The 22,976-nt window shown below is 39.1% G+C and overlaps 1 protein-coding gene across 1 annotated transcript in view; it reads right to left on the bottom strand.

Moving 5' to 3' along the window:
* Positions 1-5,374: 5,374 nt before the first annotated feature.
* The window catches only part of FRK (fyn related Src family tyrosine kinase), a 97,714-nt gene continuing 80,112 nt past the window's right edge, over positions 5,375-22,976 (bottom strand). The window contains exons 4-8 of the mRNA XM_043890477.1: positions 20,873-21,041; positions 18,070-18,228; positions 9,506-9,687; positions 7,684-7,849; positions 5,375-7,304 (exon numbers count right to left, since the gene is read on the bottom strand). Of these exons, the coding sequence (XP_043746412.1) occupies positions 7,096-7,304; positions 7,684-7,849; positions 9,506-9,687; positions 18,070-18,228; positions 20,873-21,041 (885 nt within the window). The 3' untranslated portion in view covers positions 5,375-7,095. The remainder of the gene's footprint in view (positions 7,305-7,683; positions 7,850-9,505; positions 9,688-18,069; positions 18,229-20,872; positions 21,042-22,976) is intronic.

Raw genomic sequence — 22,976 nt, 5'->3', positions numbered from 1 at the left:
CCTAAGTGAACAATGCAAAGAAATAGAAGATAACAATAGAATGGGAAAGACTAGAGATCTCTTCAAGAAAATTAGAGATACCAAGGGAACATTTCATGCAAAGATAGGCACAATAAAGCACAGAAACAGTATGGACCTAACAGAAGCAGAAGATATTAAGAAGAGGTGGCAAGTGTGAACAGAGCTATACAAAAAAGATCTTAATGACCCATATAACCATGATGGTGTGATCATTCACCTAAAGCCAGACATCCTGGAGTGTGAAGTCAAATGGGCCCTAGGAAGCATCACTACAAACAAAGCTAGTGGAGATTATATAATTCCAGCTGAACTATTTCAAGTCATAAAAGATGATGCTATTAAAGTGCTGCACTCAATATGCCAGCAAATTTGGAAAACTCCAGCCAAAGGACTAGAAAAGGTCAGTTATCATTCCAATCCCAAACAAGGGCAATACCAAAAAATGTTCAAACTACTGCATTCATTTAACATGCTGACAAGGTGATGCTCAAAATCCTCCAAGCTAGGCTTTAATAGTATGTGAGCAGAGAACTTCCAGATGTTCAAGCTGTATTTAGAAAAGAGAGAGGAGCCAGAGACGAAATTGTCAACATCCATGGGGTCATAGAAAAAACTAGAAGATTCCAGAAAAACATCTACTTCTGCTTCATTGACTACACTAAAGCCTTTGACTGTGTGGATCACAATGAACTGTGGAAAATTCTTAAAAATATGGGAATATCAGACCACCTTACCTGCCTCCTAAGAATCCAGTATACAAGTCAAAAAGCAAAAGTTATAACTGAACATGGATTCATTCAAAATTGGGAAGGGAATATGTCAATTGTTTGTCACCCTGTTTATTTAACTTATATGCAGAGTACATCATGTGAAATGCCAGACTGGATGAATCACAGGCTGGAATCAAGATTGCTGGGAGAAATATCAATGACCTCAGATATGCAGATGACACCACCCTTATGGCAGAAAGCAAAGAAGAACTAAAGAGTCTCTTGATGAAAGTGAAAGAGGACAGTGAAAAAGCTGGCCCAAAACTCAGCATTTAAAAAACTAAGATCATGGCATCCGGTTTCATCACTTCATGGCAAATAGGTGGGGAAACAATGGAAACAGTGAGAGACTTTATTTTCTTAGCCTCCAAAATCACTGCAGATGGTGACTGCAGCCATGAAATTAAAAGACGCTTGCTCCTTGGAAGAAAAGCTTTGACAAACCTAGACAGCATATTAAAAAGCGGAGACATTACTTTGCCAATGAAGCTGCATCTAGTCAAAGCTGTGGTTTTTCCAGTGGTCATGTATGGATGTGAGAGTTGGGCCATAAAGAAGGCTGAGCGCTGAAGAATTGATGCTTTGGAACTGCGGTGTTAGAGAAGACTCTTAAGAGTCTGTTAGACAGCAAGATCAAAGCAGTCAATCCTAAAGGAAATCAGTCCTGAATATTCATTGGAAAGACTGAAGCTGAAGCTGAAGCTCCAATACTTTGGCCACCTGATTCAAAGAGCTGACTCAGTGGAAAAGACCCTGATGCTGGGAAAGATAGGAGGCAGGAGAAGAAGGGGACGACAGAGGATGAGATGGTTGGACGGCATCACTCACTCACTGGACAGGAGTTTGAGCAAGCTCTGGGAGATGGTGAAGGACAGGGAAGCCTGGTGTGCTGCAGTTCATGGGGTCACAAAGAATCAGACACCACTGAGCAACTGAACAACAACAAGTAATAGCTTTATAACAAGTGGTACAATTAAAAGAGGTCTTTTTTAACCTTTTGTTACACAGATAAGTTAATCACGTGTAATACACTCACATGTAATTGTACAACATAAATATTATTAAAGGGTACAATATAGAAATACACATTTTTTAGAGAAAAAAGTCTCACTGAGATACCTTTAAAATATACTAACCTGGCTAATCTACTTTGCTTCTTACTTTCTGAATCTATCATTAAATGTAGATGTTGAAAAATGATTGAAAACTAAGACATATTTTTTTCTGAAATTGAGTGGACCATAAAAATTAAACCTAATTTGGCTAATATCAACCAACTTTCTCCTTTACAATTAGTACAATTAAAGCCTCTATTCTAAAATTTCAATAAATTTTACTAGACAATGTTTAGATCCTTCCAAACCAAGCAATTTTAGTTGCTTTTAACCACTTCACCCTAACATATGATTCCATGATTCTTATGTTATTTGATTTGAATCTCCCGCACAGCAATACATATAACTAGATGGTTAAGGCATGTCCAAGATTTGCTGCCCTTTTCTGGAAGAGTTGAGTATTTTCTATGAGGATGAAAAAGATGTTACACTGAAGTCTGTTGCTTTAGATGACTAACAGATTAACTACCCAAGCAAGAAAAGTAAAAGGAAATAATTGGGTGTCTCTTTCCTTATGACTTAATCTTGTAACTCCTATATAGATAGTATCACCTGAGTGCAGACTGAAGCTAAACTAGTTAAAGTTCTGAGATTCAAGGTTTGTACATTATTTTTACTCTCCTGTTCATTTCTATATGTCATAAATAATTTAAGAGTTTTACCATCAGTTCCTTAATATAAAAAAGGCAAATCTGAAGGAGTTTAAAAGGGCAATGTAGGCAGTAAAAGGATGACACAGCGAAAATTAAAATATTTCTGAAATCATGGATTTAAAAGATTTCTAAGTATTCTCCATCAAACGTCCCACCTTTTTTTTTAAGCCTACTCCATGGAATTTGGGGATTATGTTGAAGACTGTAGGCCAAAACTTCTCTGTAATGATGCCAGGAAATACAAAAAATGAATATTTCCAGATGAACTCACTGGCAATTCCACTCCCCATGTATAAAAGCCTCATTTACCTTTTTTTTTTTTTAAGTAGCCTTTCACACAATCTGAGTAAGTATCCAAATTATCGCCATTGTAGTTCACATATCTTTGTGACGAGTCCTGAAAAGTCACCAAAAAACACACTTCCAACCAGGCCATTTGGACCAGAAACCACATGCTCGAGTTTACCATGAAAAACAGGATTGCAGATCGGGCACAAGCTTGGCAAAGCCACGGGGCACCAGCTGAGCCTTGCTTCCTCCAGGAAACACCAGCTGGGTGACAGTCGGCATCCTTCCAAGGGCATGGTTCCCAGTGGTCCGTCAGAGAGTGGAAAGAGCTGGGGCCCCTATGGTTCAGTCATCCGTGCAGGCACCGTGCAGACACGTGTTGTGAGCAAAACGTGAGAGCTGATGCGCCCGGCCGGAGACTTCCCCACGCTTGTTCTTTGGTGTCCTTTAAGACGAGCCGGGCCACAGCCCCGTTTGTAGGTTTCTGGTCACTTAGATTTATGCTTCCTTTGACCTTAGACAACATAAAGCTATTTCCTTCATAACCTTCTTAAGAGAGGCTTATTGGAATTTTGAGGGTTTTTTCTATTTTAAAATTCCTTAGATTTTTGTCAAAAGAGATTCGAAATACCACATGAAATTACGTACGCACATCCCTCACCACCACCTCCAGATAACTGAATTACATCAATAAAACATTACATAGAAAATGCTTTGCTTCAATTTATGGGAGGTAGATTTAACAAGAGCTGGCTCATTGTAGGAGAATTCAACTTATCTTTTCCTGATCCTTTTATTCTATACAGGGAAGGAAATTTATATCAGTTTAAAAATCTATTCCTGCTTCTCATAACTGAATCTATTATTTTTCTCTATGATCCATCAGGTAAAAACAAGAATAATAGATTGCTTTGACAGAAACTTGAGCATAAATGTCTCCAAGAATCAAACGTGTTAAGTCAAAAGGGTTTCAGGTAGTATAAAAACAAGAAAGGATAACCTTCTTTTTACATTTCAAAATCAGACCTTACTAAAAATTTATTGTTATTAGCTACTACAAAAAGAAAATGATATAGTAGTTGAATTTTCGCAATGAAATGGGAATATTTTAATTCATTTCTGTATATGTTCAAGCAGGATTGAACTCCTAGAAATAAGCTCAAAGAGAATGAGCTGTTTTCTTTTAATTTTTAATAACTGGTTATTTATCATTTGCTCTTTGCATTAGACTCTTTGACTTTAAGTAATTGAAGTTGCCTTATACATAGTCAAATAATTAGAAAGATTAGTGTTGACCTTCCCTTACAAATATTCGCTGTCCAATAATCCTTGTGGCTCAAACTGTAAAGAATCTGCCTGCAATGCAGGAAACCGGGGTTCAACCCCTGAGTTGGGAAAATCCCCTGAAGAAGAGCATGGCCACCCACTCCGGTATTCTTGCCTGGAGAATTCTATGGACAGAGGAGCCTGGCAGGCTTCAGTCCATGGGAGTCAGACACCACTGAGCAACTAACACACACATACACACACACATAAAGAAACCAAGTGACTCTATAATTGTTAGCTCCACATGGCCCATTTTAGTTTCAAAAAGTTTAAGTGTATATACACACACACACACACACACACACTATTATTGTGTATAGCATAGCTACTTCATTCTAGGGGACTTTCTCCTTAATGGATGCCTACCCAGACTTCTCTAATTTTATTCAGATAAGCCAAACTCCCAGCCTGTCTCCAGAAAAGGTACCCATATTCCCAGCTTCAGTGGCAGAACATATTCTGGGGAAAAAAAAGTGTTAGTCACTCAGTTGTGTCTGACTCTTTGTGACCCCATGGACTTTAGCCCACCAGGCTCCTCTGTCCATGAAATTCTCCAGGCAAGAACACTGGAGTCGATAGCCATTTCCTTCTCCAGGGGATCCTCCTTACCCAGGGATTGAACCCAGATCTCCTGCATTGCAGGTGGATTCTTTACCATCTGAGCCAACACAGAAGCCCAGAACTTATTCTAAGTCAGCACAAAACAGTCTGTTATTGGTCTAGGACTGGGCATATGACCCCACCTTGCCTGAAAAGAAGAATGATTTTTATCCAACTGAAAATGCAAAGACAGAGACATCCCATTTTTCTTGCTGGATGGAGAAAGGGGAACCCCAGTTGGTTCTGATGGCCATCTGTGATCATAGGAATGAGAACAATGCTGATGGCAGAGGGAAGGTTGGGAAAGGACTTCGATCTTTGTTAACACCATTGATGGGATTCCCAGGTGGCCACTGGTAAAGAATCCATCTGCCAGTGCAGGAGATGCAGGTTGGATCTCTGCGTCAGGAAGTTGCCCCGGAGAATGAAATGGCAACCCACTCCAGTGTTCTTGCCTGGGAAATCCCATAGACAGAGGAGACAGGCAGGTTACAGTCCATGGGGCCTCAAAAGAGTTGGGCAACAAGAACATCACTGAATTGCTAATGGTATTGTTCATGAAACCATCTCTCCTTTGTTAAATAACAAAAATGCAACTGAGTAAATTTAAAGATCAAATTGGCTTTATTCAGTGATTCTTGAATCAAGACAGCATCTCCTTTAACAAATAGAAAACAGCTAGGCCATGCCATAGAAAAGGAAGGACTTTTAAAAACAGGAAAGGGGGTGGGGAAAGGAAGTTATTAGCCAAGAATGCATTGTTTTGGACAAGGTTGTCCTCCTAAGTGGGACGGGAGGGGTCTATCCGGCAGATTACCTCCCTCGTGCTGGCCCAGTAATTCCAGGTTGACTGGTTGGTTAAAGGTTACATTCTTGGAAGAGGCTGAAACTGCAATTAGGGTAAGTGTTAGGTCTAGGTTTGCTGACATGGGGCTTAGCACAAGCGACTCCCCATCTGGGGCCTGTTATCTCCTTTTTAACGACTTCTGTCTTCCAATTAGAGAGTTACAGATTTACTTAGTGCTTAATCTACATTGTGTTGGGGCTTCTGTAACTGCTTAGAAATGCTCTTCCTTCCCTTTAAAGAAAGATGAGAGAATATACTCAAAATATTCTCAATGTACTCAAAACTTTCTTATGAATTGTTTCATTCATATTGCTTTACATTAGAAGATCTTTTCATATATTTCTTTGAGGACTCTCTATACTTATCTAATGAGGCACAAAACTTGATAAACCAACTGCTTAAAAGAAATAAGATTCTTGCAAAGGTTAATTAAAGCTTAAGATGAGTAAAAAACCCTTTTGGCCTAACCAGACAAAAAATACAGTGTTAAAACCAAGGTTATGAAATCTTATTATTCCTTATTCTTATTTTCTAGATCTGAAGCAGAATTTGACCCGTTTTGTAGTCAGTTTGAAAATCTGGCCTATATGCCAAAAGTACATTTTTTTTTAATTATTCAGAAATCCTAGGTCATAAAGCAATCCTACTGATCTCTCATTTTCCTAAACTATTTTGATACTTATTTCTCAGATCTTGCAGGCTATTAGATGTTTCTTGCATATTTCCATAGATAATAACTCATCAGCTTTGCAATCTGATTCTTAACATTAAGAGCCTAAAACTAATGTAGATGAATCTCAGATGACACACATTGAGGTATAGAAAAATTCCATCATTTCCTTCTACAAAATGAGGGAAATTTTAATTCTTTTTCTCAACAGCTGCTTCATTTTTTTATGCATGGGAAAAAAATATGTGCAATTACTCCAAGTACAATCAAGTCATTTAACATGGCTTTGCCATCATTGTAGTTACAGGATATTTTAAATGAGAAAAAAAAAATCTCAAAGCACAGGTCCTGCTGTGCAGAAAAGCAATCAGATTCCTTCATAATAACAGCCTGATGGGATTCAGCAATCCAAGGAATAATGAATAACCACTTTAATCAGTAAACAGGAAAATGCTACAACAGTCACTGAGTGAAAATTGAGTATCATCTGTTGATCCTCTTGATCGGCATTTCAAACAATAAATAGAAATGTAAGTCTCTTTTAAAAAGAAAAATAACTCTGTTTAGTACGTTTGATTTGGCCAGGCAGTGGGGAAATGATATTTCATCTTATACTGTCCTTCAGTATTGCTCAGTTGGTAAAATGTACATTTAATCTTTTATATATTATGTGGCCAAGTTTACCTTATTACTTGAATATGTGAAGAGAAATTCATTTTTACAGCTGGTTAATATGATTGTATTGCTGAACTGATTATTGGGTTTTATTGCTGCTTCATTATTTGTTCTTCCTCTTCAGTGTTCATCATAGAAAGTTATTTGTATCTGAATATGAAGAATCTGTTACAAAATAATCCTCAAATTTCCAGTGCAGTGTCTCAAATGTTGGCCGGTCCTTAGGCTCTGCATTCCAGCACTCCAACATGATATTGTAGAATTGCAATGGACAGTTAGATGGTTGAGGGAGTCTATAGTTTTGACCCAACATCTGGATTACCTGAGCACCCGTCATACCTAAAATATATACAATGGAACCAACAAAAAACAAATTGAAAATCAGAGTCTTAAATCCATAGATACTGATACCCTAGAGGGCAAAGCAAATTGACTTCCTCGGAGAGACTGTGAAGTCCTCCATTCTCTTCCCAGGCTGTCAAGACTAAATCCTGCAGCAAGTACTGTCTATAAGACTGAAATTCAAGAGCAAAGGATAAGGAGGCAATAAAGCACCTCATTAATGCAAATCATTATCATCAAATTTTATCTATTATGCTCCCACAGGCGCATGGTGTGGTCAGCCTCATAACTCTGCCCTCTAAGTCTGGGCAAAGCAGTTAAAGTCACACCTAAGTAAGTGACCTACAGCAGAAAGGCCCGCTTTAGAATTACTCACCACTATAAGGCATTTTGCCATAAGTAATGATTTCATAAAGAAGGATTCCAAATGACCACACATCGGACTTAATGCTGAATTTATTAGTACGAATGGCTTCAGGCGCAGTCCACTTCACCGGCAGCTTTATTTCGTGTTTAGCTTCATAGATGTCTTCATTCTCTACCTGTTAATGCATTAAGGAATCAAGCCAAGTTAAAGTGGTATTTTTTTTGGCCACCCTCATCCATCTGTAATCTACTTCTCATTAAAATATAGAGGGAAAAGATTCAAAATGAGTTTAGTTCAGGTGATAAGTACAGTAGCAAATTAGTCATTAATGAAACATTATTTGAGAGCTTGAAGTGAAAGTGTTAGTCACTCAGTCTTATCTGACTCTTTGCAGTGCCCTGGCTCCTCTGTCCATGAAATTCTCCAGGCAAGAATAAATGGAGTGGGTAGCCTTTCCTTTATCCAGGGGATCTTCCTGACCCAGGGATCAAATATCCCATCTCTTGCACTGCAGTCAGATTCTTTACCATCTGAGCCACCAGGGAAACCCTATTTGAGAGCCTGTGCATGCATGCTAAGTTGCTTCAGTCACGTCTGACTCTGAAATTCCCTGGACTGCAGCCCACCAGGCTCCTCTGTCCATGGGATTCTCCAGGCAAGAACACTGGAGTACATTGTCACGCCCTCCTCCAGGGTATCTTCCCAACCCAGCGATGGAAACCAAGACTCCTGTGGCCCCTGCATTGTGGGTGGATTCTTTATTGCTGAGCCACCGGGGAAGCCGTTTGAGATCCTACTGTGTGTTAAAAGTAGTACTGGAAGGAGCATTATATTACATACGGGAAATTCGTCTGTGAGGACACTGGTTTTATACCTGGTCTTTAACAAACTAAAAAAAGTGAAAACAAAGCCTGTTTTTTTAATTTACTGCTGGTATTGAAGAGCCACTGACTTTGAGAATTACCATGTAACCATTTTCTAATACTGAAAAGTAGGATCCGAATGATTTAAATTACTATATCAACTCCCTGGGGATCTAATTAATTTACAAAGAGAAAAGACAACTTCATGAAGCTCAGAAGAGAATCATATACTTATGTTTCATGCTCCACACTCATATTTTAGGACATAATGTAGAAATAAACATTTAAAGTCAGAGAAAAACAGCTAATACTACACTTTCCATGTCAGTGTCTTCTGGCCTGATGTCACAAAATTGAGGGAGGTAGGGGGAGGCAGTATTTTAAAAACCAATGATTGCTGTTGAGTTCTGGCAGCATGCATATTAGTCTAGCACACAGTGAACAGCAATACATATAGTAACTGTACAAAGTGTGCTGCTTCTAAATAAACAAAGGCAGGCAGAGGCTATGGTTGTTTAATCGCTAAGTCATGGCCCATGGATTATAGGCCACCAGGCTCCTCTGTCCATGGGATTTTCCAGGCAAGAATAGTGAAGTGGCTTGCCATTTCCTCCTCCAGAGGATCTTCTCAACCCAGGGATTGAGCCCACGTCTCCTGCATTGCAGGCGGAGTCTTCACCACTGAGCCACCAGAGACTGGATATGAAAAGCTGACCATTAATTCAACCGCAAACTTAATTACATACTTTCCCATATGGTTGGTCATTGTTTTCCCTATTTCTTTCAAGTTGGTGAAGAAACAGAAACAGAAGTTAGTTTTGTCTGTAGAGCCGTGGTATCCTGACATGATCTATGAACCACAGGACTCTCAGAAATATTGTAGGAAAAAAAAGCAGGAATACTACTAGTCTACTGGCCCGTTAGCCTTTTGACTCATTACCAACTAATTAAAACAAAGCCAAATCCACCTTAAACACTCGTGCCAGTCCAAAATCTGCCACTTTGTAGATATTATGTTCCCCAACAAGGACATTTCTGGCAGCCAAATCTCTATGGATATAGTTCTGGGATTCCAAATAGGCCATTCCAGAGGCAACCTGGGCTGCCATGTCTACCTGCTGCGTCAGATGGATTTTTGATCCAGCATCATCTAGGCAAAAAGAGAAAATAAGAGATTCAGTTTGGTGAACATTTGAAATATTGAAGCAAATTCTAAGAATTCTGATGAGTGAGCTCTCAGTGGGATTAAGTGCCATAGTGATGATCTGTTGAGAAAATAAATATAATCAGTACAAGCTGTTCCATTTCCTATGAAGGGTTAACGAGGCAGCAATTTTCAGAGTTCAAACACATTTCAAAGCTGAGTCCCTCCCTCCCCTAAATGAACATTACTGAGAGAAAGGAGCAAAAGAACCACATGATCCAAACACAGCTATAAATATCTGAAAGAGTCCAGCTATTGCCATTTTGAATACCACATGTCACTGACTCATCTCTTCCTGGAAATTGTTATTTGGTTGTTCTGGATTTCTTTCATTGTATAATTTGTTTTAGTCTTTGAACCTAAAAATAATGCTAATTTGCATGGTTGAGCCAATGAAAAGTTCTCATTCTTACATTATATTGTTCTTAAAAACTAGCTCACAAAAAAATGTAGGCTCTATATGTGTAGTTATAAACTGTGTATATTACATTTGTACTCCATCAAGTTTGATACATGTGTTAAAGTTCCTTTTTTAGTCTGTTATTCTTAGAATAGGTTGCTCATCTCTCTAGGCATGGTATACCTTTCATAGACATAGTTTCTCCTACTGCTGATGCTGTATAATGAAGTACAGGAAATTTATGTAGTAGAGTCAGTCTGATAATTAAAGAGAGATTAGTGTTATCTTATGTTGCTGTGAGAAACAGTGTCAGCCATCCCTGCATAGTTGAGATGCTATACTGTTAATAGATGTCTTCAAGTTTTTGGAGAATTGAAATTGTCTCACATAAATCCAGACTATCATTATCCTTGTCTGAATAACCCAAACATCACCAAAAATGCATTGAATTTATGGTCAAGAGTCTTACACACAACTCCTGACCTGAGAGGTAATCACAGTCCAGGAGGGAGGAACACTGGTTTGAAGCTAGAGTGTCAGATTTGAATCAGGGCTCCACCTTAGATTTCTCCCTGACTTTGGGCAAGCTGCTTAATACTCCTGTGCCTCAATTTCCCCATATATACAGCAATAATCATTATTACCTCATGGTGCACTTAGTCACTCAGTCGTGTCTGACTCTCTGCGACCCCATGGACTGTAGCCCACCAGGCTCCTCTGCCCATGGGATTCTCCAGGAAAGAATACTGGAGTGGGTTGCCAGGCCCTGCTCCAGGGGATCTTCCCAACCCAGGGGTCAAACCCAGATCTTCCAGATTGCAGGTGGATTCTTTACCGTCTGAGCCACCGGGGAAGCCCTTACGGCATGGATTAGTTGTTAAAAGAGAATTAAAATGAGTTAATACATATAAAGCACTTAAAATAGTACTTGACATGGAAGAACTCAGTAAAGTCTACCTGTTCTTATTATCTATCATTGCTGCTGCCTAATCAGAATTAAACAGTTTAAGATTTGTGAAACTAGAGATGCATGTGGATTACCCAAGTGGAAATGTCTAAAAGAAGACAAGCATATGGTTCTGAAGCTCAAAGGAAAGCATGCAGCTAGAGATATGGATTTAAGGGTCATTGTTTATGGGTGGAAGTTAAACATTAAAACTTGCTGAGATTGCTGGGAGGTGATAGAATCATGAGAAATGCCAACATTTACAGTGGGCATAGAAAAATAAACCTTCAAGAAAACTGAGAGGAATCAGCCTACAGAACGAGAGAAGAACCAGGAGAGAACATCCTAACAGTCAAAAGTTTGAGACGAGAAAGTCACCACAAGTGTCAAATAAACCCAGCAAGATAAGAACGAAAAAGCATTTCTTAAATATAGCAATTAAGAAGTCATTGGAAACACTGGTGACAGGAAGAAAATCTCACTGGAGATGGGGTATAAAGGGTGAAGGGCTGAATGGGAATTGAGGACATGAAGATAGCAAGAAGAGAAATCAATTTCCAAAAACCTAATCAAGAAGGGAAAATAACAAAAAGCTAGCAGAGAAAATGAAGTCAAGGAAGAGAGAGCAATTATCATAAAGTTCATAATAGTGAGGGATTGTCATTGATAACGTACTAGAGCAGTTTCTGGAATGCTGAGTATATTCTTATTCTTGACTTGCATATTGGCTGCATAGTTGTTTATTTGCTCACTTTACAATTACAGAATAAATCTATATGTCTAAAGGGCATAAATTATACATGTCCCTTTCTACATGTCTATCATCTTTTATAATTAAGAAAATGAAATTAAATAGAATCAAGGAATGTTTTCAAATGAGAAAGACCTAAGCACTGTGTGTGTGTGTTTAATACAAGCAGTGTATTTAAATAGGATCTTAGTAATAAAGGCCACTTATGACAAACTTACAGCTAACATCATACTCAACAGTGAAAAGCAGGAAGTTTTTCCTCTAAGATCCAGAATAAGGTAAGTATGCCCACTCTCACCACTTCTATTTAACAAAGTATTGGAAGTCTGAGCCACAGTAATCAACAAGAGAAAGAAAGAAATTGGAAGAGGAGCAGCAAAATTTTAACTATTGGCAGATGACATGACACTGTATACAGAAAATCTTAAAGACCCCATCAAAAATACTCCTAGAGCTAATAAATAAATTCAGTAACATTTAGGATACAAAATTAATATACAGAAATCTGTTACAGTTCCTTACATTAATAATGAACTATCAGAAAGAGAAAATAATAAAACAATCCTGTTTACAAGCAAATAAAAAGACTGCAGCCTTGTGAGAAACCCTGAGCCAGGAGACCTGGCTCCTCTGCACCTGGATTCCTGATTGCAAAAGCTGTGAGGAAATAAATGCTTGCTGCTTTAAGCTTCTAAGTTTTGGAGTAATTTGTCGTGCAGCAATAGATAAAAGGTTGATATTTGGAAAATAATATCAGTGTTATGTATGCAATTAAAAACATGGACCCTGGGACTTCTCTAGTGACTCAGTGGTAAAGAACCCACCTGCCAATGCAGGAGACACGTACTGGATCCCTGATCCGGGAAGATCCCACATGCTGCGGAGCAACCAATCTTGTGCTCCACAGCAATGAGGCTGTGCTCTGGAGCCTGGGAAGTCACGACTGCTGAAACCTGCATTCCCCAGAGCCTGCGCTCTGCAACAAGAGAAGCCCCACAATGAGAAGTCACGCACAGCAACTAGTGAGTAGCCACTGGCCACAACTAGAGAAAAGCCTGGGCAGCAATGAAGACCAGGCACAGAAATAAGTAAATAAAAAAAAAAAAAATTTAATGGATTATGGAGCCAGATTTCCTGGGTTTGAATTCTCGCTCAACCGCCTTGAATGTTACTATACTTAACCTCTCCACACCTGTTTCTTCAATAGCTAAGTGGGGATGATAATGCTAAGAATTCATGAGGTTGTTAGAAGAATGAACTAAATTAATACTTGTGTATGACTTAGAAACATTCCTGGCACATAGTAAGTGCTATATAGTTGTCTTTACAGAAAAAAATTAAAAATATATGCTCCTCTCCAACCATCCCATATGGTTGATTTCCAGAAAGTCACCTCATCTCATACTCAGAGCAACTACAGGAGGTAGTTTGCCCAGTTTGATAGGGATTCCTGGCACTCAGAGGAAGAGATAATAATTTTTTGTAATATTTATTTATTTATTTATTTTTGGCTGTCCTGAGTCTTCCTTGCTGTGTGGGCCTTCTCTGGTTGCCGTGAGCCGTGGCTACTCCCCAGTCGTGGTGCACAGGCTTCTCACTGCAGTGGCTTCACTTGTTGGGGAGCACAGGCTCCAGGATGCTTGAGCTCAGTAGTTGTGGCTCACAGGTTCCAGAGCACAGACTCAGTAGTCGTGATGCAGGGGCTTAGCTGCATGTGGAATCCTCCCAACCAGGGATCGAACCCATGTCCCCTGCACTGGCAGGCAGATTCTTAATCACTGGACCATCGGGGTTGTCTGGTAATAAGTTGCAGAGATTCAAATCCAGGATATTGGAGACTGAAATTTCATGATTCATAAATTTATTCTATACTGCCTCCCTAAAATCCGCCTTATACTCCAGAGCACCGAAAAGCCAGGGGCTATGAAGAGACTTCCATTCATACACACAGTAAATAGCTATATAGTTGTGTTCAGTTAAAGGGTATCTCAGTGAAAACATTCCTGTCTGCATCAATCCACTAGGTGGACTGTCCATGAGAATGATCAACTATATGCTGGAGCTTGATTCGTAGGAAAAGAAAATATCCTGACATATACTAGATGCTCTACAAGTATTTATTGGAAAGCAAACAAGCCCAACTAAACTTAAAAGATGCAGGTATTTATCCTCTTTAAGTTTCAATAAGAAATACCAGGCATCAATTACCCATAGTGCTAAAGTTTTTTGACAAGCTTCTCCCATTTTGGAGAAGTTTATTACAAAAAAAATATTCAGCCAAGCTTAGGGACTACAAAGATGGTTCTATAGAAAAATGTGTTATTTCAACTATCAAATACAACATCTAATCCTATTACAGCGGATATAAAAAGGTTTTCACTGACAGGCACAATAGTGAAGGAAATTGAGTAATACATTTCCTGCCCTGAAAGACTGCAGTGGCCTAGGAAATGTGTACAACCTCAGAGCACACTTCTAATACAACAGCCATGTGTCAAAACTGATATAAAAGTTCACAGACCTGCGACAATTTACATCTGCAGCAAGGAAATATTTTCATTATGTTCCATTACTCAAGAGCCTTTCAGCTTAATAATATTTATCGTGATGGTCTGTTTAAGAGTGGCAGATTCATTTTAAGATCACTTTGTTGAAATGAATCCCTCTTGATTCAGAAGGAATTGCCTGTAATGAGCACACCTTCCTTACTCCCCCTGGCTACTAAGAATCCTGGCAAATGAAGGCCTTTGTCAACTTGACCCTGATGGCTCAACCCAGAAGACAACAGAATTCGTGCTCAACCCTGAGTAAAACATATCAACAGCCACAGAAATCCTCAATGTCAAAGGAGTCTGCAACGTAATATAAGTGTACCTTGGCATTCAAGCTGAATATCAAGAGTCTTAAAACAAGTGTAACCCCAAGTCCCAGATTAGGTTCAGAATAACCCCAACTTAATCTATTCATCATTTATTCATTCAATTAGTCAACACACAATTAGTGCACACCTTCTGTGCACCTAACGTTGTTCAAGCACTAAAACTGAGTTGTATTTCAGGAGAGACTAAAAATAAGCTATCTAAATAAATCATGCATTACAAAATGAGTGGGGGCTTCCCAGGCTCAGTGAGTAAAGAATCCACCTGCAATGCAGGAGACATAGGAGACACAGGTTAGATCCCTGGGTTGGGAAGATCCCCTAGAGGAGGGCATGGCAACCCACTCTAGTATTCTTGCCTGGAGAATCCCATGGACAGAGGAGCCTGGCGGGCTACAGGCCCTAGGGTTACACTGAGTCAGACACACCTGAAGAGATTTATCACCCCAGCTACTGTGTTAAGAAGAAATGTAAGGGGTTAAGAACCTAAAGAGGGACACCAATTTGAAGGCTACTGCAGAAACCAGGAGAGAGCTGATAATGATTTGCATAGGAGTAGTGGTGTTGAGAAGTGGTCAAATCCTGGATATATTTCAAGAGCAAGCCAGTGGGATGCTCTGGTTGGTCTGATATAGGATGTGAGAGTAGAGAAGATTGAGACAGTAAGCCTGTGTGTTGGCCTCATCAGAGAAGGAAAAACCTCAAGAGGGGCAGATTACCAAGGCTAATATCAGAGATTGGTTTTTGGACATGTTATTTTGAGATATCCAATAGACATATGTAGCAGAAATGAGGGCTATTTATAAATTTTTGTTTTTTCTTGCTTTTAAGTACTTTAGAGGGTTGTGCTCCCCTATCCCTTTGACTTTATTTAACCAAACGAACAGGCTACAGAAGTTACCTCTGTCACTCCTGGTCAGAAACTTTAAGAGACAAAATGAGATTAGTCATATTTCTTGCTCCTGACAAAGTGATCAACATACCTGAGACACTAGCCAGTCTATTTTTCATATGTTAGCATGAGCAAGAATAAATTTTTGTGTCAAGCCTCTAGGATTTGCAGGAGTTTATTACTGCATTATACCCATATTATCCCACATCATCCAGACTGATACAGCATCCACATAGAGAAATTACAAAGGCAATTGGATATACGACTCTGAAGTAATGGAGGGATATGATTTGGGCAATTGGTAAAACATAAATGTTATTAAACAATAAGAGTGTTGAGATTAGCAAGGAATCTAGTGATGTTGCAAAAGAGTCTTGGAAAATCCCAAGATATCCAGAGGTCAGGGAGATGAGGGAAATCACATAAATTGAGAAGAACCAGAAAGAAAGAAAGGAGAAAAGGCCATTGGATGACATGTCCCAGTAGCCAAATGAAGGTAGTGGTTCCAGAAGGAGAGAGTATCCATTGAATTGAACACTGTTGATGGTTCTTAGGACTGAGAATTGACAGTGCTATTTAACAGCATGAAGGCTTATCATTTGACAAAACATTTTTGTTAGAGATAACCTGAGATGGCACCTGTATGTTTGTCCTTGGGGATAAGGCAAAAGGAGTCAGTGCTGAGGTTAGTCTCTCTATGGTGGGTAACACAGTACTGTTAAATATTTTATCTTTATGCAAGGGAGCTAGGTATATTTTCTGTTTTTAACATCAGTTAGCAGGTCTTATGCTCTTTGTTCTTATCTAGTTTTGCAATTTAATATCACCAGCTTCACCAGTCACCCTGAAATAAGAAAATTCTATCTTTCTGATATCTTTGTTCTGTTATTCTCACCTCTCTTTACCTCATATATTGTATCAGTCCCCCTCTGACATGTCAAGAAAGTAAAGAAAATGCCTCTTCTTTAAGCATGAATTGTTCTGTCAGTACTTGATCTCCATTTCTTTGAACATCTCATTTTAATGCTTATAATATTTCTGTTTATTAAATTATTCATTTGTAATAAACATCAAAATTCTACAGTGCCATTAAGTCTTCTCAGACTACAGGAAGCAGATGTAAAAATAAAGTAATAGTATATGTCTGCTTTTTAGCCTGAATATGCTGGGAGAAATATCAATAGCCTCAGATATGCAGATGACACCACCCTTATGGCAGAAAGTGAAGAACTAAAGAGCCTCTTGATGAAAGTGAAAGAGGAGACTGAAAAAGTTGACTTAAAGCTCAACATTCGGAAAACTAAGATCATGGCATCCAGTCCCATGACTTCATGGCAAATAGATGGGGAAACAGTGGAAACAGTGGCTGACTTTATTTTTCTGGGCTCCAAAATCACTGCAGATGGTGATGGCAGCCAGGAAATTAAAAGCCGCTTACTCCTTAGAAGGAAAGTTATGACCAACCTAGACAGCATATTAAAAAGCAGAGACATTATTTTGCCAACAAATGTCCGTCTAGTCAAAGCCATGGTTTTTCCAGTAGTCACGTATGGATGTGAGAGTTGGACTATAAAGAAAGCTGAGCACCGAAGAAATGATGCTTTTGAATTGTGGTGTTGGAGAAGACTCTTGAGAGTCCCTTGGACTGCAAGGAGATCCAACCAGTCCATCCTAAAGCAGATCAATCCTGGGTGTTCATTGGAAGGACTGGTGTTGAAGCTGAAACTCCAATACTTTGGCCACCTGGTGCAAAGAGCTGACTCATTAGAAAAGACCCTGATGCTGGGAGGGATTGAGGGCAGGAGGAGAAGGGGCCGACAGAGGATGAGATGGCTGGATGGCATCACTGACTCAATGGACATGGGTTTGGGTGGACTCCGGGTGTTGGTGATAGACAGGGAGGCGTGGCGTGCTGTGGTTCATGGGGTCACAAAGAGTCGGACACACCTGAGCGACTGAACTGAACTGAACTGATTCTAATTTTTTCTAGCAGTTGGAAGTATTTTAAATACCAACAAGCACAGTGTTGTCAAAAACTGGCAAAGATAAAAATGAGGGTAACTTTCCTTCCCTTCCCCCCTAAAATATTCTACGTCTCCTAATTCTGGGCCATGGAAAATACTGCTCCATGACTGATGTTGTTCAATTAGTTAGTGTAGGAAATAAAGCATCAGGCAAAACATCTATTCTTCAATTTTCCACATTACATGTAAGTACTCTGATATGTCTATGGTGAACAATTTGTTCTTGCACTACATAAATATTTTTCCTCCCTTTGAGTACACAGTATACAGCCTATTAAAAAGTAGTTGAGCAATTCAATGTTAAGACATTCATTGTCACAGATATGCCATAGTAAATATCCTTTGGGTTATAGAAGGCTTGCTAAATTGACATTTATAGGATTCGCTAAACTAAATTCCTCTTTTTTTTTTTTCCTTTTATTAAGTCTTCAGCTTACTTTGGAGATATTCTTGCAGACTTCCATGTCTCATCAACTCTGTAATAATATAAATTGGATCTTCTAAAGTGCAAACAGCATAAAGCTGGATAAGCTTTGGATGTCTTAGGTTCTTCATTATCTGTGCCTCCCTCAGGAAGTCATTTGGATCCATTGAACCTGAAACAAGAAGAGGGGAAAATCACTTTATGTTATTGAGACATTCCTGTCCTCAGAGCAGCCTGGTGGGAATCACCGAGATTGCTTCCTGCCTCTCAGTAAAGTAAGAGTATTGGTGTCACAAATCTTCAGATTTATCAAGGAAGAGAATCAGTTCAACCAGGGCAACCTAATAACTGATGTGTTGGTGCATCAGGGCTGTGCAGCTTATGTATTATGACCTGTAGGTGAAGAGAGGTTGATTCAGGTCCATATGAAAAATGAAGGAAAAAGGAGAGACTGACAGTCTAATTGATAAAACAAGGCAGGCATCTTAGGAATACAAAGAGAAGACAGTCTATTAACATGAACATGAAAGACACTGAATGTTTAATTACTGCAGCGAGATTTTCTGCCCAGAATCCAAAGACTAATCATTGCCCTGTCCTTGGTACCCACTGTGGGAAGAGCTTGAAAACTATCCTAAAAAGCAATGTTTCTGTCTTTAATTTTGTAGGGACATATAGTATAGACCAAACAGAAAACATTCATGGGCCCCTCCCCCAAATTAGTGTTTTTTTCACCACTTGAAACTGACATTCCACATTTTCTCATGTATTAATACCTCCACAGTTAAGAGTTTTAATAGCTTGATAAGGGAGACATTGGAGCCAATTTTGCAGACTTATCTAAGTTAAATTGCATTTATGTTGGCTCAACTCTGACTCACCATGCAAAGTGCCAAGTAGTTACAATCACATAGAATTTAAGAGAAAGAAGGGTACCTGGAATTTACATTTCATTAGTCATTTAAAAATCTTTTATTTCTTATACAATATGATGTTTAAGAGTCACTGATGTAATTGAAGGAATACTGTCATTTCACCTCTTCGTATTCACTATAGATAGTGCAAACATTTTCACTGATGCTCAGAGAGTCCATTTTGTTCCTATTCTCTCATTTTGAAGACTTCACAGCTAATATTTGAACCTCAAGCATGGGTAAGCTTTGACACTCCAAGCTAACACTCTGACTTGTTCATTAATACTTGGTTAGAAAGCGTTACATGTGACCTGCAGGCTATTTCACAGAGGCAATCTATCCTTTGGTATGCCATTTGAGACTCTAAAAGTTCACTACCCAGGTTCAATCAAGCCCTACCTCACTTTGTGATCTTGAACAAATTACCAAACATCTCTGAACCTCAGTTTCTTCATCTCTAAAACATGGCTAATAATTCTGCCAACATCATAGAATCAATGTCAGGGTAATAGTATTGTCTGGCACATATGTGTTCAATGAGTGTTGACCATATTTGTACTATTATTCACAATCATATTCTTAGGAAAACCAAACAGATCAACTATAAATATCTCTTCACTGACTAAGGAGAAGAGGCAAGGACTTACAGAGGAAGAATATGGGGAAATGGCCTATTCTCTTCTCTATCAATTTTTACTGAGCTCCCTCATTTCAGTTTCCACTGGTTTGCTCCACATAATCAAATAGGATTAAAGTCTTGAATCACTGTGGCAAAATGGAGCTAAGAATAAAAGAGGCACCCACACCATAATAAGGGACCATTTAGGGTTGTTATAGTTAGTTTGGCCTATGGTCAATTCCATATATAGTGGGATCCTGCCCCCACCCCCAAATAATCTGATTCATGAAGTTTCCAGTGAAAGCATCAATTATGATCTTCATTCAGACAATTTATCTACAATGTGTTTCTATGTTGATGCTTTGGGTGGTCATCAGATTCATGGGATACAGGCCACTTATGTATGTGTATGTTTTAGTTGCTCAGTTGTGTCCAACTCTTTGTGGCCCCATGGACTACAGCCTGCCAGGCTTCTCCATCCATGGAATTATCCAGGCAAGAATACTGGAGTGGGCTGCCAGTCCCTTCTCCAGGGGATCTTCCCAGTCCAGGGATTGAACCCAGGTTTCCTGCATGGCAGCTAGATTCATTACCATCTGAGCCATCAGCGAAGCTTAAATCATTGCTAAATCAGACCATCCACTAGAGCTGGAACCAGAGGATATCAGGAGCTTCTGCAGGGGAAGCTGGACCAGCTGCATAGCAAGACAGACCCAATCTCAATTCAACATTAAATATTAATTTTTGCCTGTCAAAGCTACTGTGGGAGTTGATTTCAGGCTCGTCTTTATTGCATGGCAGTCTGCTAAGCAATAAATAGCTGAGAAGATTGATTAATGGCCCCAGTGAAGTGAAGACATTTAAGCAATCACCAAAGCTGTTTGCTGCTATTACACTGTAAATCAATAATAATTATTCCTGTTGGAGAGAAAACTATCGTGGAGCTTTTTTTTTAATATAAGAAATCTAATTTTTTTGTTCTCTTTTGACCTGTGAAAGGCCTTCCTTAGAGAGCGATGTTAGGATGGATAGCTAGCTGCTTCTTTTTTGGAAAAAAGATAATAAGATTGGACAGTAAAGGTTAGTCTCAGTTTTCAACAGGATTAGGATTCAAAACCACATATCTGCAGTAATTGTGACAATCTCAGGTGCTGGGTTCGAGTACTGCAGTCACCTAGCAAAACACTTGCTTGGTGTCCAAACCAGCTGTCCCATGACCTCTTGAACATTTATAATGGCAAGTAGGTTATAAACATCAATGTATGCCATCCTGGTGCCCATACCTGGCTTTAATGTTTTCACTGCTACGGGAGTGGTATTGTTCCACAGGCCTTCCCACACTTCACCGAACTGACCGGATCCTAATCGCTTCAAAAGTTGTATGGAGCTTCGGTCAATCTCCCACTGGTCCACAGTTTTATACGACAAATCAAAGGGAGCTGGGACTTGTATCTGTTTCACAGAATAATTAGAATACTGGTAAGAAAAAAGTTATATTTAACAATTTTTTTTGTTTGAAAACAATAACCTAGGTACTTTTAGAGACATCACTCTTAAAAACAAAATATTGTAAATTTTATCCCAATTACTTTAAAATGAAAAGCAACAGTGGTAGAATCTGTGCTATTACCTCGTCCAGCTGCTCTCCTCCCAAATCCTGCTCTATCAGGCACCTTGCTGTCCATCTGTCCCACCCCAAACCCAAATGTCCTCCTCCCACTTACCTGGTGAGCATTCTCTCTGTATCCTTGCCTACCTAAATCAAGGGTCAAGGTCAAATGAAGTTCCATCTCATCCACAGTTATTTCCCCAACTCTCTGACCCATAGCATCTACCATATGTATCATCAAATTTCTCATAATTAATTTCATCTTTTTTCAATTAAATTTACTTATCTGTTCATTCATTTACTTAATAAATAAATATTTTTCAAGCACCAACTAGGCTTCATTGTGTAAACAAAACAGGCAAGGCCTCTGCTCTCATACTTCATAGTCTAGTTTGTCGTCTGTCATTAGATATTTATCTTATTTCCTGGCATTGGCATCTTGAGGGCACAGAAGGTCACCTATGTTTTGTAAATCTTTTCCCTATCTGAATTCAACACTATTAGTTAAACTAACTATTTTTAAGTCATGTCTTGGTATCAGGTGAGCTATTTCTTAGCATAAGCTTAGATGTTCTTGTGAGGTCATTTCTGTACCATCTAAGATGTATATGCATGCATGCTCAGTTGCTCAGTCGTGTCTGACTCTTTGCGACCCCATAGATTGCAGCCCACCAGGATCCTCTGTCCATGGGATTTTCTATGCAAGAATATTGGAGTGGATTACATTTTCCTCCTCCAAGGGATCTTCCCGACCTAGGGATCGAACCCTCGTCTCCTGCATTGGCAGGTGGATTCTTTACCACTGAGCCACTGTGGATACCCCAAGATGTATATACTTATACCAAATTGCATATTCACCTGGCAGGATTTAGCTCAATAAATTCCCTACATAATGATCATAATTCTTCAGCTTCTATTTGTCTATAGAATCATAATCAAGCATTACCAGGAAGCTTTCAGCAGTCATCCAGGTATAAACCACAGGAGTGGCTATACCATTGACTGTACATAAGACCTGAACTCTGATGAGGAGCTGAGGCTTTGCCCAACTAGGGTGACTGACCACTATCTAACTTTAAACACATTTAGGTAAAACATGCAAACAATGGAATTTAATGACAGATGTAGATAAAAATTCTATAAATGTTATCTCCTTCCACCAAAAACCAGGCCAAACAAACTGTTAAACAGTTAAATGATATCTATTATATGCAGACAACTGGATAATGAACCTGGTCATTTCATGTTAATATTCTTGAATACAGATCATCTAAGTAAGAATTATATTCCAGCACTTTTTTCTCCTCCAGCCATATCATTAAATGCTCCAATATCAGGATGTTAGATTAGTGTCTTAGTGCAAAGAAAGAATATTTTCTGTGTTCAGTGATTGCTTAAGGTCAGGACTCGGCAAACTTCTTCTGAAAAGAATGAGATTGTAAATATTTTAGACTTTGTGAGCCATATAGTCTCTGTTTCAACTACCAAACTCTGCAATTATAGCAAAAAGGCAAAGATGATTTTAAATGAATGAGCAAGTCTATGTTCCAATAAAACTTATTTATAAAAATATTGGGGCTTCCCTGGTAGCTCAGTCAGTAAAGAATCTGCCTGCAGAGAAGGAGATCGGGGTTTGATCCCTGGGTCGGGAAGATCCCCTGGAGAAGAAAATGGCAAACCACTGCAGTATACTTGCCTGGAAAAATCCCATGGACAGAGGAGCCTGGTGGGCTGCAATACATGGGGTCACAAAGAGACAGGCACGACTGAGCGACTAA

Source organism: Cervus elaphus, chromosome 28 (genome assembly GCF_910594005.1).
Source record: "Cervus elaphus chromosome 28, mCerEla1.1, whole genome shotgun sequence".
Lineage (NCBI taxonomy): Eukaryota > Metazoa > Chordata > Mammalia > Artiodactyla > Cervidae > Cervus > Cervus elaphus.
Note: the sequence above shows the minus strand (reverse complement) of the source record. Positions and strands in the feature narration are given on the sequence as shown.